The 17,004-nt window shown below is 41.6% G+C and overlaps 1 protein-coding gene across 1 annotated transcript in view; it reads left to right on the forward strand.

Annotated features, from left to right (window-relative positions):
• PTPRB (protein tyrosine phosphatase receptor type B) overlaps window positions 1-17,004 on the forward strand; it is a 124,155-nt gene that overhangs the window by 21,852 nt on the left and 85,299 nt on the right. The window contains exon 4 of the mRNA XM_056130741.1: window positions 7,929-8,202. Coding sequence (XP_055986716.1) covers window positions 7,929-8,202 — 274 coding nt within the window. The remainder of the gene's footprint in view (window positions 1-7,928; window positions 8,203-17,004) is intronic.

Here is a 17,004-nt window from a genome sequence, read left to right on the forward strand (position 1 = left end):
ACCTGGGGGGGAGCAGTAAAGAGTGAGAAATTAGTGTGTGTGTGGGGGGGGGGGGGAACAAATTCCAGGAAGCCAGAGAGATGTGTTCAGGGAGATGGAGGAGTCTGCTGTTAGAGGCACATCCAGTGCGCCCACCCCTCCCTGCCAGGACTTAAAAAAGTCTTGGCCTGAGCTGCTGTTCAAAGTCATTTGTGCTGGTTGACTGAAGAATTTCACTCGGGTACAAGACTGAAAGTAATGACAATTTATTGCCACTTGGATGTTCTCAGAAAGATGTTCTTAACCCATGAACTTGATCTTTTTCTGTAATTAGTGGAAGCTCAGCACCCACAACTTATTGTTATTCACATAGTATTGCTTTCATTAATATTTATTGTAGCGATTACTTACCAAAGCCCTTCAGCCAGGAATTGCACCATACTTATAATACAAACCTACTCATTTAATCTTCGCAGCCACAGTCCAAATGCCCTTCTTATTTTCATTTTTCTCAAGAGTTATGACCCACGAAGGTTATAACCTAGGAAACTGGCAAGATTTCTTGAAATACAAGTATCCCAAATAGTATCTCTAAGCCTAAAAGAAGATGGGCATAATGTTTTTCTTAATCTGCTTAATCAAAACTCTCTTACCTTAAATTTGAATGCACACCTTTTTTAGAAGCATGCTAGTTTCTGCTGATAAAAAATCATTTTGACTCTAATACTATGGAGCTAAATCAAGTAGAAATTTAGAAAGACATGTTGTTTTCTAAATCCTTTTATTGCCAGAGAGATAGTACAGTAGGCAAGGTCTTGCCTTGCATGCAGCTGACCCTGATTTGACCATGCAACACTTATGATCCCCCAAGAAACACCAGGGGTCAATCCTGAGTCCTGAGTCAGAAATAACCCCTGAATACCTCTGGATATAGCCCAACCGCCCCTTCCCAACACACCCCTATCAAATACTTAAAATGTTACTGGCCAAAACACCCACAATTCTGAGCACAGAGCCTGTAGTAACCCTGAGCATAACAAGGTATGGAAATAAAGGAAAGAAAAAGAGAGAGAGAGAAAGAAAGAAAGAAAGAAAGAAAGAAAGGAAGGAAGGAAGGAAGGAAGGAAGGAAGGAAGGAAGAAAGAGAGAGAGAGAGAGAGAGAAAGCGAGAAAGAAAAAAGGGGAGGAGGGAGGGAGGAAGTATGCAAGGAAGGAAGAAGGAAGGGAAAGAAAGAAGGAAGAGAAAGAAAGAAAGGGAGGAAAGGGGGAGAGAGAGGGAGAGAGGAAGTATGCAAGGAAGGAAAGAAGGCAGGGAGGCACGCGGCCGACCCGGGTTCGATTCCTCTGCCCCTCTCGGAGAGCCCGACAACCTTTCGAGAGCGTCCCGCCGGCATGGCAGAGCCTGGCAAGCTTTCCATGGCGTCTCTGAGATGCCAAACAGTCACAACAAGTCTCACCAGAGACGTGACTGGTGCCCGCTTGAGCAAATCGATGAACTACCGGAGGACAGTGCTACTGTGCTACAGTTTTAATTTATTGAATCACGAATTACCAAGTTACATTATTCATGACTGAGTGTCAGGCATATGATGACCTAGCGCCAGCCCTTCACTAGTGTTCCTTTCCCTAGACCAATGCTCCGGTTCCCTCCTGTCTCCACCTCCCACCTCCCCACCCCACCCACCCCGCCCAACCTGTCTTTATGGTAGGCACTTTTCCCTTTTTCCTTAAAGGCGGTGTGGTTTGCAATTCTGTTACAGAAAGGATATCATGCATATCACTTTGCCTCCTTTCAGCACCCAGTTCTCATCCAAATTGGCCACTTCCCCTATCTTTGTCTTAGTGGTCCGTTCCTTTTTCCTAGCCTCCCACCCCACCCCTCACTGTGGGAGGTGTCCTACAAAGAACCAGCTCTCCTGGTCTTCCCCTCCTATTCTTTTTTTCTACTTCTCCTTTCTTTTCAAAATTCATCTTCTCATCTTCCTTTGTGGTTCATTGCTCCTCTTTTTCTTCCTTCTCGTCTCCTTTCCTCCTCTTTCCTGTTTTGATAGTTTAGAGTATTGATTCATCTCTTAATATTAATGAGCAGCTATAAAGATTCCTTCATTCATTAATTCAATACATATTTGTTGAAACTCAACTCTAGGCCAAGCTTTAAGGTAGTCAAAGTTTCTTCCTAAGAAGTTTCTCAGCACTGCGGGAAGGCAGACAATATACAGCTATATAAGCCAGATTCCAACTGTCATTAATGCTCTGAATTAAACAGATGGTTTACCGAGATAAAGAAAAATAAAAAAGACATTTATCTCTAGAACTTAGAAGAAATCTTGTCCTATTAGTGTATGTTTAACCTGAGACCAGAAGTTTGAGAGCAAGAAAGACAGTCACAAAATCTTGGGTCAATAAAAAAAAACTATACCATGCAAAAGTTCTGGGACAAGAAAAAGAAATCCAGGCTGGAGTGATAGCACAGCGGGTAGGGCCTTTGCCTTGCACGTGGCTGACTCGGGTTCGATTCCCAGCATCCCATGTGGTCCCCTGAGCACCGCCAGGAGTAATTTCTGAGTGCAAAGTTAGGAGTAACCCCTGTGCATTGCTAGGTGTGACGCAAAATGCAAAAAAAAAAAAAAAAATACAAATAACAAGAAAAAGAGATCCATAGGAGTGCCTTCAGTTCCTAAGTCAGAGTTTGGAATGCAGCAGACGCTTGGCAATATTTGCTGAAAAATGAGTAAATTAGTGATTAGACCCAGGCAAATGAGGGATCCTTAAAGTACAGGACATAAAAGCCTTTTTAAATCATGAGGAGAAGGTGGACTAATCAGGTTACTCTGCCAGTCCACTCACTCTTCCCTCCTTTTACCAGTTGTCTTCACACCCAGACCAAACCCTGAGGAAAAGTTATAATTCACCTAAAAGTGTGGTTCAAACCTGTGAAAACCAATTTCTATCATTCAACCTCTAGGTTCATAATAAGACAAGTTCCAAATTAACGCTTGATGGTTAAGTAAACGATAATAATCATCAGTTTCTATGATAATGTGTTTGAAAGGCAGCTCTCTGTCCACATGTGTCTAGTTAAGTCTCCTCACCCCCGACTCTGGGAAAGGTTTCCTGGTGGCAAAGGGAAGAGGTTGGTCCCTGAACTTACAAAGTGGCTGATTCCAAATTCCTGGAAGGCAGTAACTTCTAAAGTAAATGCAGTGTCATTATGCAGGATAAATAGGTTTCAAAGAAGCTGAGGAATTCCAAACAAAGTTGAGAACAAAGGAAATTTGAATTGATTTATTTATACTTTGTGCGGTAGCTTCAAATAAATGCCTCATAGGAAAGATTGTATCTGGCCACTTTTCCCACTCCCCTCCTGCTTTAAATCCTATACAGTTCTCTCTAATTTCTCCCACTAATATGTGTTTTTTTTAAAGCAAAATATAATTAGGAAAGTCTGCATTTAAAATTTTCCTCCTTGGGGCTGGAGTGATAGTATAGTGGGTAGGGTGTTTGTTTGCCTTACACATAGCTGACCTAGATTTGAGCAGGGGCATCCCATATGGTTCCCAAGCACCACCAGGAGTGATGCCTGAGTGCAGAGCCAGGAGTAACCCCTGAGCATTGCTGGGTAAGACCCTCCCCCCAAAAAAACAAACAAAAAAAATCCCTCCTTGCTCATAATATATGATTCAGCAATTCTTCTTTGGGTGTCTGTTTGATAAATACACTTACCACAGAAATTTGTATTTATCCATTGTCTATTAAAGGATGTTTCAATAGCTAAAGTATGGAAGGAACCTAAGCGCTAATCAATAGATGATTGGGAAAAGATGTGATATATTTATATAATGCAATAGTGTTCACCTATTAAAAAATGAAATTTTGCCATTCACAACCAAGTAGATCGAATGCAGAGAGATTATATAAATCAAAATAAGTCAAAGGAAAAAAACACAAGTTTTATGCAATTTCATCTTCATGCATGTAAGGTTATATGTATGAGAATACATGAGACAAAAATCATAGCAGTGGACTTAATAAAGGAAGCAATTTGAGAAGAAGGTGGGGGGAAGGAAATAAAGTAGAAGGAGGGCAATAGGTGAGGAGTATTTTTATTTAAAAAAGACAAAGGAGAAGGGCAATCACAAGGAAGAACTTGTTGATTTGGTGGGAAATGGGTTGTTCCATACCCAGTGGTGCTCAGGGCTTATTCCTGGCTCTCTGCTCAGGGGTCATTTCTAGAAGTGCTCAAGGGACCATGTACAGTGCAGAGGATTAAACCTGGGTCTGCCCTCTGCAAAGCAAGAACCTTACACTGCTGTAGGATTTCTTCAGCCTTACATAAGACAGAACTTGATTGATTGATTGATTGATTATCAAATAAATGATGCAAAAAAATTTAAACCAAGAGTAGAAGGGTATTTGGTATTTGTTATACTTGAGTATATACTTATATATATAAATATATACTTATATATAAGTATAAGTATATAAGTATAAGTATATAAGATATAAGTAAGTATATAAGTATATAAGTAAGTAAGTAAGTAAGTATATAAGTATATAAGTAAGTAAGTATATAAGTAAGTATATAAGTATATAAGTAAGTATAAGCATATATATAAGTATATACATATATACTTATATATATGTATATACTTATATATATATGTATATAGTTATACTTGAGGGGCTGGAGCGATAGCACAGCGGGTAGGGCGTTCGCCTTACAAGCGGCCAACATGGCCGACCCGAGTTCGATTCCTCCGCCCCTCTCGGAGAGCCCGGCAAGCTACCGAGAGTATTCGATATGCCAGACACAGTAACAACAAAGTCTCCAATGGAGACGTTACTGGGCCCGCTCGAGCAAATCGAGGATCAACAGGAGGGCCTTTACCTTTACCTTTACCTATACTTGAGTGGGAAGAAATCAAATCTGAGGGGAAATTTATGAGAGAAGTTTATAAACTGCAATGAGAACTACAAATAAAATAATGGGCTGGGAAGTTAGGAAAGCATGACCTATGTGTGTGATTAATACAAAAGACAAAAATGTGACTATGCAATCTATTACAAAGTAAGTTGACACTTGGGCAGCACATTTGAGTTTGCAAAAAGTGCTTAACATGTGTTATCTTATTTATTACTCATAAAAGTTCTGGGAAATTTTTACAGTACTGTTCCAGTCTTTTACACAAAGAGTTGACAATAGTGAGTTAAAATCACTCCTTTTCCTAATTGCTATTTCCAAATGCTCATTGCCAATCATAAAGAAATGCAGAGTAAGACCAAAATGAGATATCACCTCACTCTTGTGATAATGGACCTCATTCTTGAGATAATGGCGTACGTCAAAAACTGCCATAACAAAAGTCAATGATGAAAAGGAATAAAACTGAATAAAAGGGTCCTATGGTAGCAGAAGCCACCTGCAAACTTGTCTTAACTAAAGGGAAAAGCTGTTTTGAAAAGTCATTAGACTTGAGGGCAGAATCCAGAAGGTAGAAGCTCTTTAGTAAGTAAGCTGGGAAGAGCAAAAGAGATCTAGTTTTCCAGCAAGACACAGAGGTTTGAAGTTTGTCCTTCTTTGAGTGTTTGATAAGAAAAAAAAATGAAATGTCTTGTCTGGTTGCGGATTAGATGTCCATAGCTTCTCTATAGTGGGAGAAGTTCCTTTTTTTTTTAATTAAAAGCTTCAAACTATATTTTTTCTAAAAGATAATTGAAAAAATTGTCACTCCCCTTTCCCCATGGGTTTTCTTCCCAAAGCAGATAGTCAATATAATCACCACTGATATAACTTTGTCTTTCTGTTTGGAAATATAGGAACTATGCCACCCTTTAATAAACATTTTGCTATAACAAAATGACAGTGTAGAATTTTACCACTTTTGGACGTTCTCAGGAACTGGCATTCAAAGAAGAATGAACATTATACGTTGTGACAATATTTTGATATTAACACCTGTGGACAGAGTTACATTTTGTTTTTGTTGTTAGTGGGAGCTCCTTGACAACCCATTACATGACCATCCAGGTACTGAGGCGTTGGTAAATGGCAGAAAGTTAGTGTTAAAAACTGAGCTAAGTGCAAGAACTGAGCCTTCAGGAGTATTTTCCACAATCAGCGAGTTTATCGGACTTTTCTAACGTTTGCACAGTCAGGGATGGCAGTACTGGTTCCTAGCTGGTAACGAAGGAACCGTTACACTGGAGCTGGCACGGTGGCTGGTGATGATTTGTTCTTGGTTAGCACCATTTGCATAAGATTCTGGGAGGAGATGGTCCATACACCAGGAAAAGAGGAGAGTGAATAGTTGTGGGGGTTGGCGGGAGGGGGAATCGAGGTCACACCGACAGAGGACAAGTCCCTGGGAGGGGTGGGGGTGGGTTGGGGGGATCTTTTTCTCTGGCTGGCGGCAGAGGGGTGCGCGTTTGGCACAAATGAATGCTGAGAGGTGAGAAGGGCAAAAACGCGAATAAAAGAGTTCAGAAAAAGCCTTAGAGGCGACCTAGGGAAATGTGCAGTGGTCAAGTTGAACCCTGGGAAAAGCGGCCCTGGGAGAAAGCAGATGAGGAAGATAGGAAGGAAGATAGGGAGGGAGGGGACGCTGGGTGTGGAGGGAAGAAGGGGCGACGGCGGGGGGAGGGGGGCGCTGGCAAGTGAGAGGGAGCAAGTACTTATCGTGGCCAAACTGAGGCTCTCGGAGTGGGGGTGGGGGGGAGTGAAAGTGGAGGAAGAGAGGGAGGGGCAGGCGGCGCGGGCCGAGCCCGACGGGACCCCCCAGGCCGGGAGGCGGCCCGCCCCGCGCCCCCTTGGCAGCCCCAGGCGTGGGCTCCTCGGGGCTCCCTCCCTCGGCCGAGCATTGTTCCTCGGCCGGGAGACGAGGAAATTGCCTTTTGATTGCGGAAGTCCGCGGCCGGGGCCCGGGGCGAGGCGGCGCGGGTCAGGATGGCAGCGTGGGAAGGGCGGCGCGCCGCCGGCCCCCGCCGCCTCCCGCGTCCGCCGCGCGCCCGGCTCGGCACAAGCAGCAGCGGCAGCTCCAGCACCAGCAGCAGCAGCAGCAGCAGCGGCCGCCGCGGCCGCGCCCGCGCCTCGCCCGCCGCCCGGGACGCGCCGCGCGCAACAAGTGCCCCCCGGCCGCCCGCGCCCGGGCCGCCCCGCGGGGACGCTGGCGGCGGCGCGATGCGGAGCCGGGGAGCCGCGCCCGCCTGCTGGATCGCGCTGAGCTGGCTGCAGGTGAGTGGCGCCCGCCGGCCCGCCGCCCCCCGCTCCCGGCCGCTACCGGAGAGCCAGGCGGCGCGGGGCTGCTTCCTCGGCCGTGGGAAGAAGGAGCCAGGAGCGTTTCTCATCCCCGTCCTCGGGGATGCTCTTCTGCGCACCCAGCTGCACTTGTCAACTCATCGGAACCCCCTAGGCACAAAGAGACTTTCTATTCTCATGGGTGCCCTGGTTGGTGTGTGTGTGTGTGTGTGTGTGTGTGTGTGTGTGTGTGTGTGTGCGCGCGCGCGCGCGCGCCTGTCTGTCTGTCTGTCTGTCTGAGCTTCCAGCCACACTTGCCAGCTCATTCTAACGCCCTAGGCATAAAGCGACTTTCTGTTCCTCATAGTCGTGTGTGTGTGTTGTGTCTGTCTGTCTGTCTGTCTGCCTGAACTTCCAGCCACACTTGTCAGCTCATTCTAACCCCCTAGGCATAAAGCGACTTTCTGTCTTCATGGTCCCCGTGTGTGTGTGTGTGTGTGTGTGTGTGTGTGTGTGTGTGAGCGCGCGCGTGTAGGACACTACCGCGAAGGAGGATGTTATCCGCTTCTCCCCGCAGATTTCCCTCCCCACCATCTGCAGGGCCAAAGGGCCACTGAGGCTGGGGCAGGGGTGGGAGAACCAAGGATGGCTGTGAACTTGACCCTGGCCGGTGCACACGCGCACACTTCAGCTGTTGTCTCTGGTTCCTTTGCAGACTGTTCTGGGGGAGCCACTGAGATGTAACTTCACCCTGACTGAGTCCAGGGTCTCCAACCAGTCCGCGTTTCTTCAGTGGAGGACTTGGGGCTCATCCTGTAACTTTAGCCTCGTCTACAGCAGTGACACCTCGGGGGCCACGTGGGCCCACCCTGTTAGGATTGACAACAATACCTATGGATATAACCCCACGGATCTACAAGCGGGAACCACCTATAATTTCAGGATTGTTTCTCTGGATGGAGAAGAGAGAACCGTGGTCCTGCAGACAGGTATGGTGACAGGTGCAGGTGGATGATAGGGGAGGGGGGAGAGGGAGAGAGGGAGAGAGAGAGAGAGAGAGAGAGAGAGAGAGAGAGAGAGAGAGAGAGAGAATAAAAACAGAAAAAGATTTCTAATCTCGGATCTGTCAGAAGCCTTGTCTGTCTGGTGTTCAGGGACTTAAGTGCTGAAAACAGCAGTCTCGCCTGGTTGAGGGGTTGCTGCAAAGAGAAACAGTGGGGTGTGGAGAAACTTTGTTAAAGTGGTGTGGTTTGAGCTAACATGGCATTAAATTGTCAAGCTCTGGAATAATTTTAAGTAAATGTTTTTAGAATAAATAATGGAAGTGCAGTGATTAGGCATATGCCTTTCCCGAACAGAGTTTTATTTTTGGAATCAGGACATAAAAATTTCAGGCATATAATAGAGCCATTCATTGGGGGGAAATTGGGAAGTTTCCTTGAAATGAGGATATGAAACTTATTATTTATCACTTGGCTAATTAAAGCGGCAGATACTCAGAGACTGCCTTTGGTTATTCTACTCCTTGAGTCCATTATTTTCCTTGCACTTTTGGTAAGCATTTCCATGTTTGGAACTGTAGCACTGTCCTCTCGTTGTTCATCGATTTGCTCGAGTGGGCACCAGTAACATCTCACAACAAATTGTGAGACTTGTTGTTACTGTTTTTGGCTTATCGAATATGTCACGGGTAGCTTGCCAGGCTTTGTCCGTGGGGACAAGATACTCTCAGTAGCTTTCTGGGCTCTCCGAGAGGGGTGGAGGAATCGAACCCAGGTTGGCCACGTGCAAGGCAAAAGCCCTACCCATTGTGCTATCACTCCAGCCCATCCATGTGTACATGGTAAGAATTTTCTTTCTTATCTCAGTGTTCTCAGCTGTTAACTGATTTGTTCTTAGCTGATTTGGTCCTTCAGGTCCAGGTTCTTACCAAGTTGCAATCAGTAGCGTAAGGCAAAGTTGTGTATTTCAGTGAGCCAGTCCTCAGGTGAATTTGCTGACAACTGTGACTTCATTAGTCTTCCTTTGACGTTATCTTCATTTGTGGCTTCAGCATAGTCTCACTTTCATCCAGAAGGTCAGATTTAATCACAACAAAAATCTGGAAATCAAATTTCAAAATATCTTGTCATCACTATTGTTTGACTCATTAGCCCCAACGTAGGTCACTTTAAGGTTCTTGAAGAGGTGAGGAGCTTTCATTCCTAAGTTACAGCAGGAGAGGCAACAAGTTTCTTGTAATAAGTCAATCAAATTAATTCTTATGCTTTTTTTCCCAGAGCAAAAAAATTTAAGGAAGCCCAATTGCTTCATTTCTCTTACTTCAGATAAAACTTCTAGCTAATTTCTAAGATTTTCAGGAATTTAAACTGAAAAGGAATGCCACTTCTTAAGAATCTGCTTAGCTTTTCAGGTGCAAAGAGTGAAACCAACTACGTAATAAGAACATTTGACAGCAATTTAAGTGGCTGGGCTTTCAGTTGTTGAAATCGCAATGAAATCACAATATTGTTGATTTCTTCCTCTCTGAAGATAAGTTTGTGAACAGCCAAATTGCTAATGCTGTGAGGTGTCTGAGAGGGAACTTAGAAGTGCTCCTTACATTTGATAAGATGTCTGTGTTGACTGGGGCAGAATGATCTGTAAAAATTGCTTTCCCGGGACTGGAGTGATAGCACAGTGGGTAGGGCGTTTGCCTTGCACGCAGCCAACATGACCAACACAGGTTCGATTCCCAGCACCCCATATGGTCCCCTGAGCACCGCCAGGAGCAGTTCCTGAGTGCATGAGCCAGGAGTGACCCCTGAGCATCGCCAGGTGTGACCCAAAAAGAAAAAGTAAATAAATAAATAAATTGCTTTCCCTTCAGAGTTTTGACTTTTTGGAAAAATGATGATGGAAATTGATCTTGTATGTGTGCTACTAGTTAGAATGTCCTCTGACTTTAATTATGCTTGCAGGTATTTCATGTCCAGAAACATTTTTTGCTTTTAATTAGCTGCATTGAGTTGGAGGGCACTTCACAATGTGTTAGCATTCAAGTTTTCATAAATTTTCTTATATTATTATTATTATTATTATTATGTAGGAGTACTGCTATTTATTCAGCCACTGATTACCTGATTAAATTGGGCATGAACTCCACTTCATCAATTTTCTTAAGGAGGTACTTTTTACAATGATACCTAACACTATAGATCTTAGGGTGCTAAGTCCCATAATAAATGTGAAAATTGAAATTTGCAGGCACGTTGTATTATGATCATTTTTTTTAGATTTTTGGGTCACACCCAGTGATGCACAGGGGTTAGTCCTGGTTTTGCTCTCAGTAACTACTCCTGGTGGTGCTTAGGGGACCATATGGGATGCTGGGAATTGAACCTGATTTGGCTGTGTGCAAGTCAAACGCCCTACCTGCTGTACTATCTCTCCAGCCCTATGGTCACTTTTAAGCTTATTTGTACCACCTTTCTTATACTTTTTTCACATTTAAAAAATAATTGTAAACTCCTTTTTTAAAAAAGATAATTTTAAGTCTCAGAAATGATTTTTAAGCTGTTGGTTAATTTTCATTACTAGTACTTAAAGAATGTAAGAATATATTTGATTTTCCTTGAGTTAGAAGAACGTATTCATGTTTCTCTATATAAATTGCTAAGCTTTGGGGATGAGCTTCAGAAATCATATTTTACTTTTATTAAAACAGTTGTATTCATACTGAGTCTGAGATATAACTTCAAACAAAAATCACTCAAAATGAGTTACTATTCCTTTTGGCTTATCTTTTCGGTCTAGAGTAAAATAGAATGCAAGAAAAACATGATTTGGTTAAAGAGACACCTGCTGCTTAGATTATTTCTGCATCATTTCAAGTATGATTTGTGTTTTTGCCCAATAAGAAGCTCAAAATAGCTAGTTATTTCTGTGTCATGTAGGCATGATCTTAAGGATAAAACTATCTAAATGGGGACTATTTTAGTTCACTATAAATTTTAAACCAGAATTTAAAAAACATAAATTCAAATTAGCTCAGCAAACTTTCATCAGGCACAGATACTGCAGAGAATGATGCCAGGGAGTGATTGATAAGATGATGAATGGAACATGGTCCCCACCCTCATAGTCTGGTGCAGAAATAATAGAAGGTCACCATGAAGGTGATAACAGAACTTTACCAAGCCCTTTCCTGAGTCAGAGCCTCCCCTGCCCTGTGGGTGCCAAGTTTTCATGATTATGAAGACATTTGACACGTTTCAAATTTACTTGGTCACTACATGGCTGATGCATCAAGGCTATCATTTAAAAGTCCAATTATTTAGTTGTAAATTCATTAAAAACCTTATAATCATAGTATTAGGCATTGAAGACTCAGAATTTTTGTAAAATTGTCATAGGGAGCTGCTGAAGGTGTGTAGTTGTCTAGATATGTTTTACTTGAATCACACTATTTGTGAAAAATACAGATTAATGTTTTACCAGCATTAAACAGAAAATATTGACATTAAAATTCACATATATGGCCTGTAGCACTGTAGCACTGTCCTTCCGTTATTCATCGATTTGCTCAAGCAGGCACCAGTAATGTCTCACAACAAATTGTGCGACTTGTTGTTATTGTTTTTGGCATATCGAATATGTCACAGGTAGCTTGCCAGGCTTTGCTGTGTGGGCAAGATATTCTGTAGCTTGCTGGGCTCTCCGAGAGGGGTGGAAGAATCGAATCCGGGTCAGCCGTCTGCAAGGCAAACGCCCTACCCGCTGTGCTATTGTTCCAGCCCCATATATGACCTATCTTAAAATATTAGGTTTATCAATGTTGAGCTGTGGCTCTCCTTTTAGGTCCCAGTTCCTTGGAGCTCATTGGGGCAGCCTCATTTACTTCCTTCCCTGAATGCACACTGAGGACATTTAGGTATTTTTTATATTAAAGCAGGAATTTTTTCCCTTTTTTTTAATTAGTGTAGTGAAGCACCATGAGGTACAGTTGTGGACTTACAAGTTTTTGTGCTTGGGTTTCAGTTATACAATGATCAAGCACCCATCCCTCTACCAGTTCCCATTCTCCACCACCAATGATCCCAGTATCCCTCCCATGCCCCCCATCCCCCATCCCACCCCACCTCTGTGGCAGGGTATTCCCTTTTGTTCTCTCTCTCCTTTTGGGTGTTGTGGTTTTCAAAAGAGGTATTGAGTGGCAATCATGTTCGGTCTATAGTTTACTTTCAGCATGCATCTCCCATCCAGGGAGGTCCTCCCAACACCCTTTACTTGGTGCTCCCTGCTCTATCTGAGCTGCCTTTTCCCCTAGCACGTGCGGCTGGCCTCCAAGCAATGGAGTGAACCTCCTGGTACTTATCTCCGCTATTCTTGGGTGTTAGTCTCCTATTTCATTACTTTATATTCCCCAGATGAATGCAGTCTTTCTATGTCTGTCCCTCTCTTTCTGACTCATTTCACTTAGCATGATACTTTCCATGTAGTATCACTTGTATGTAAATTTCATGACTTCATTTTTTCCAACAGCTACATAGTACTCCATTGTGTAGATGTACGAAAGTTTTTTTTTAACCAATCATCTGTTCTCAGGCACTTGGGTTTTTTCCAGATTTTGGCTATTGTGAATAGTGCAGTTAAAGCAAGAATTTTTATTTAAAATTTCAGGTGTTTAGTGCCTTATCTGGCATTCAGAATTTAGTGCATGTTTAATGGATATGATATTGACCTACTGGGTAACTAGATGAATGAATGGTCTATGGATGGATGGATGGATGGATGGATGGATGGATGGATGGATGAATAGATGGATAGATGGATGGAATAATAGTAGAAAGAAATGAATGAAATTAGTATTTAAGAAAATGTACACATGCTAATAATTTGGTCTGTTAGTTATGGTAACTAATAGAGACCAGGAAAGTGATCTGTAGTAGAAAACTTTGCCTGTAGAATGAATATCTTAGTGGAATTTGCTAGTCTGTCTCAGATTTATTAACAATAATAGTCAGTTAAATATCATTTAGCTAAAGCAAAAGGAAAACATTTTAGTTTCTTTAATGGGGCTAATTCCTTTGTCTTTAAAGGAAAATATTAGGAGTTTTAATTATTAAATCATCTTATCAACTATTGTTTTCACTTCATAGTGTTTTTATTATATTTGTTTGCTCAGATGTCTATATGAAAATATCATAGATTGCCTGACTTAAGCAAAAGAAATGTATTTCTCACAGTTCTGAAGTCTAAAAGTCCAAGATGGCAATGTCTCAGGGTTGTTTCAAGGTCTCTCTGGTTGTCTTGCTGATGACTATCTTTGCTATGTGGTCTGCGTGTCTGAGGCCCAGTCTCCTTTAAAGGATACTAGTCATATTGCATTAGGGCCTACGCTAAAAAAAATAAAATAAAATAAAATAAATTAAAGATCCTATCTATCTCTTTTAACATTTAAAGATTCTATCTCTAAAATAGTCACATTCTAAAATATTAGGGATTATAGCTTCAGTGTATGAAAATTTTTAGCATCCTAATTCAATAATGTAGATTTACACACAGGCCATTACTTTTTGTGTATGTTAAGTCATTTGCATAAAAATATCTTGCAACTTTGCTCTGGGTGGGAGCTGCATGCTAAAAGTGGGTAAAGGACCAAATATGATGGTCTCTCAGTGTCTGTATTGCAAACCATAATGCTCAAAAGGAGAGAGAGAGAGAGAGAGAGAGAGAGAGAGAGCCTGCCATAGAGGCAGGATGGGGGTGGGGGTGGGAGAGTGGCCGGAGGGAAACTGGGGACATTGGTTGTGAGAAATGTACACTGGTGGAGGGATGGGTGTAGTAACATTGTATGACTGAAACTGATCATGAACAACTTTCTGTGTACCTTACAGTGATTCAATTTAAAAAAATCTTGCAGCACTTTTTATAAACGCATACTTATGACATCTACAGCACATGTAATTCTTATAGGAGGAATGGAGCTTAGGGTAGCAGATTGTGAACCATTATCAGAGTTAATCGGTGCATCCTGAAGCTCGAGTTATTGACAGAGTTTTTCTATAATTCACTGGTGTTAAAATTTTGGTGTCATTCCTTTTTCTACAAAGCAAAATCTATGTCTAGGAATATGTATTATACTTCCCAGGAAGAAAACAATACTCTAATATATATATATAATACATTTATCATATAAAAATCCTTCCCTCCACCTTCTTTAGCAAATGAGTACAAAATACATATTACACTGACTTAATATTGTTCAATTTTATTCTCATGGCAACTCCATGAAGGAAAAATTGTGAAGGTGGAGTTAGCATAATAGTTAAGCAGACTTAGGAATCCTTTGGCCTTCATCACTAGCCATGTAGTTGCAGATCTCTTCAGACTTCTTACCCAATCCATAAAATGGAAATCATAATAAAAATAGTGCCAACTTTACAAGATCTTTTGCAATTTTAATCGATCCCTACATAAAATCTAGAATGGTTTTGATCACATACTACATATGTAGTAATGTTCCTATTGTTTCTTGTTGGGATGAAATTGACATTCATAAATTAATACGAATTAACAATAACTTTGACAAATCTGAAAGCAAGAATATGAACCCTGGTTTACTGACTCCAGTCCCACTACTTTTTATTCCTCTCCAGAAAGGGTATTTTCTTGAGTTCTTTCAAATTTCCATATGATATTCTATTTTTAAAGTCAACATTTATATAGGACTTTTTTTTTTTTTTGCTTTTTGGGTCACACCCGGCGATGCACAGGGGGTTATTCCTGGCTCATGCACTCAGGAATTACTCCTGGCGGTGCTCGGGGGACCATATGGGATGCTGGGAATCGAACCCGGGTCGGCTGGGTGCAAGGCAAACACCCTACCCTCTGTGTTATCGCTCCAGCCCCCTATAGAGGATTATATTACAAAAATAAACCTGCAGAAACTTAGTCTATCACCCAGTGAAATAATGATTATTGTACTTTATTGTAAAGAAATGATAACGATATTAATTTTCAATTATATTGAACATTTAGTGATGGAAATTTAGTATTTAGAAATCAATTACTTGAAGTCTGATTGTTTCAGAAATTCTAAGGTGAAGTTAAATTACTGTATAGGATAAACCAACCTGATTCTCCGATTTGATCTTCCTTTATGTGCTTAGCTTTCTCTATTAGTATGGCTTCTATTGCTGGGCATGGAATTCATAGATTAGCAAAGTAAGAAATTAACAAGTAAGAAATCTTACTTTGTCCAGATAGAATGATAGAAAAGCAAAGAAAATTATTTTACCATAGCACAGCGGTAAGGCGTTTGCCTTGTGCGCGGCTGGCCTGGCCAAGCCAGGCTTGATTCCTCCACCCCTCTGGACAGCCCGACAAGCTTCCGAGAGTATCTCGCCCACATGGCAAAGCCTGGCAAGCTACCCATGACATATTCAATATGCCAAACACAGTAACAACAAGTCTCACAATGGAGACGTTACTGGGCCCGCTCGAACAAATGGAAGAACAACGGGAGGACAGTGCTACAGTGCAGTGCTCCACTCCCAAACATCAGTTGGCTGGAATCCCACTGAAGATAACAGATTATACTGATATCATTCTTATTGTAGGAAAAATTAAGTTCATTTTATATTTTTTGTGTATAACTATAAATGAATTTTTGCCCCGAACATATAAAGTGCAACTAAAATGAACATGATGAGTACACATACAGATTCTTTATGAATTTTGATCTTTCTTTCATATGGAAAAACTCAAACATAAAAAAGTAAACCAAATACTACAGTACAGTGCCACCTACTTACCACCTGCCTTCAACAATTATCAATAGAGGATTTGTTTCATTTTCACCCACCCTCATAATTTTGCTATAACTCAGGTCATTTAATTTTATTTATAAATATTTTTGTATGGATCTTTGAAAGATGGATATTATTTCTTAACATTACCACAAAATCATTTTCATACCTCACATTAGTAATAATCCCTAATATCTAGGTGTTTGGAAGCATACACCAAGTTCATGAATTTTTACCTAGGCTTCTGGGCAGCAGTCTGAGTAGAAGCAAAGGAATTTCACTTTGTTCTTCATTTATGTAGCAGTTTAGACGATACTCAGAAAACATTGTGAATCTCAAGGAATTGGAAGAGAACCATGGAAGGATATCATGGTGGATGGTGAAGGTTGTTGTGGTCTCCATCAGTGATGATTCTCTACTACTCAACTGGAAGTGAACTTAAACAACCCTCTCATTCTGCACTGTCTGGGTTTTGTCTCTGATGCTTAAACTCTACTTGACCTTTCAAACTTGCTCAAGCTCATTTCCTTCTTGATGTCAACCTTTGAGCCTCCAACTCTTTGCATATCATTCTCTATTTGCATATTTAGTACCTTCATTGAGCTCATTGTTTGCCTCTCACCTCCAAACACTTGCAAATCTGTAGAAAAGGATTCCTGCAGATACTAATACTAAACCTATTTTACAGAGAAGGAAACTGAGCACCAGAATGGTTATGCAATTTGCCTAAAGTGATCTATCTGGCCTTAGTCTTACACCAAAGTCCACTTGATAATTTCCCTTATTGATTGCCCTTTTCACAAGTCTCAACTGCCTGAGTCAGCTGTAGATTCTCAGAGGGCCAGTGGCCTTCTTCCCATACCTACTTCAAATAAGATGACTAGTAAAACAATAAGGCATTCTGCACTCTTGCTGATGTCAGTAATTGTCATAAGTCTTTCAATATAAATAAAATAATTATTCTAGATGAAAGTTAAAATAAGTCAGAAAACTGCTTGT

The sequence above is a fragment of the Sorex fumeus genome, unplaced genomic scaffold (genome assembly GCF_029834395.1).
Source record: "Sorex fumeus unplaced genomic scaffold, SorFum_2.1 ptg000081l, whole genome shotgun sequence".
Taxonomy (NCBI): Eukaryota; Metazoa; Chordata; class Mammalia; order Eulipotyphla; family Soricidae; genus Sorex; species Sorex fumeus.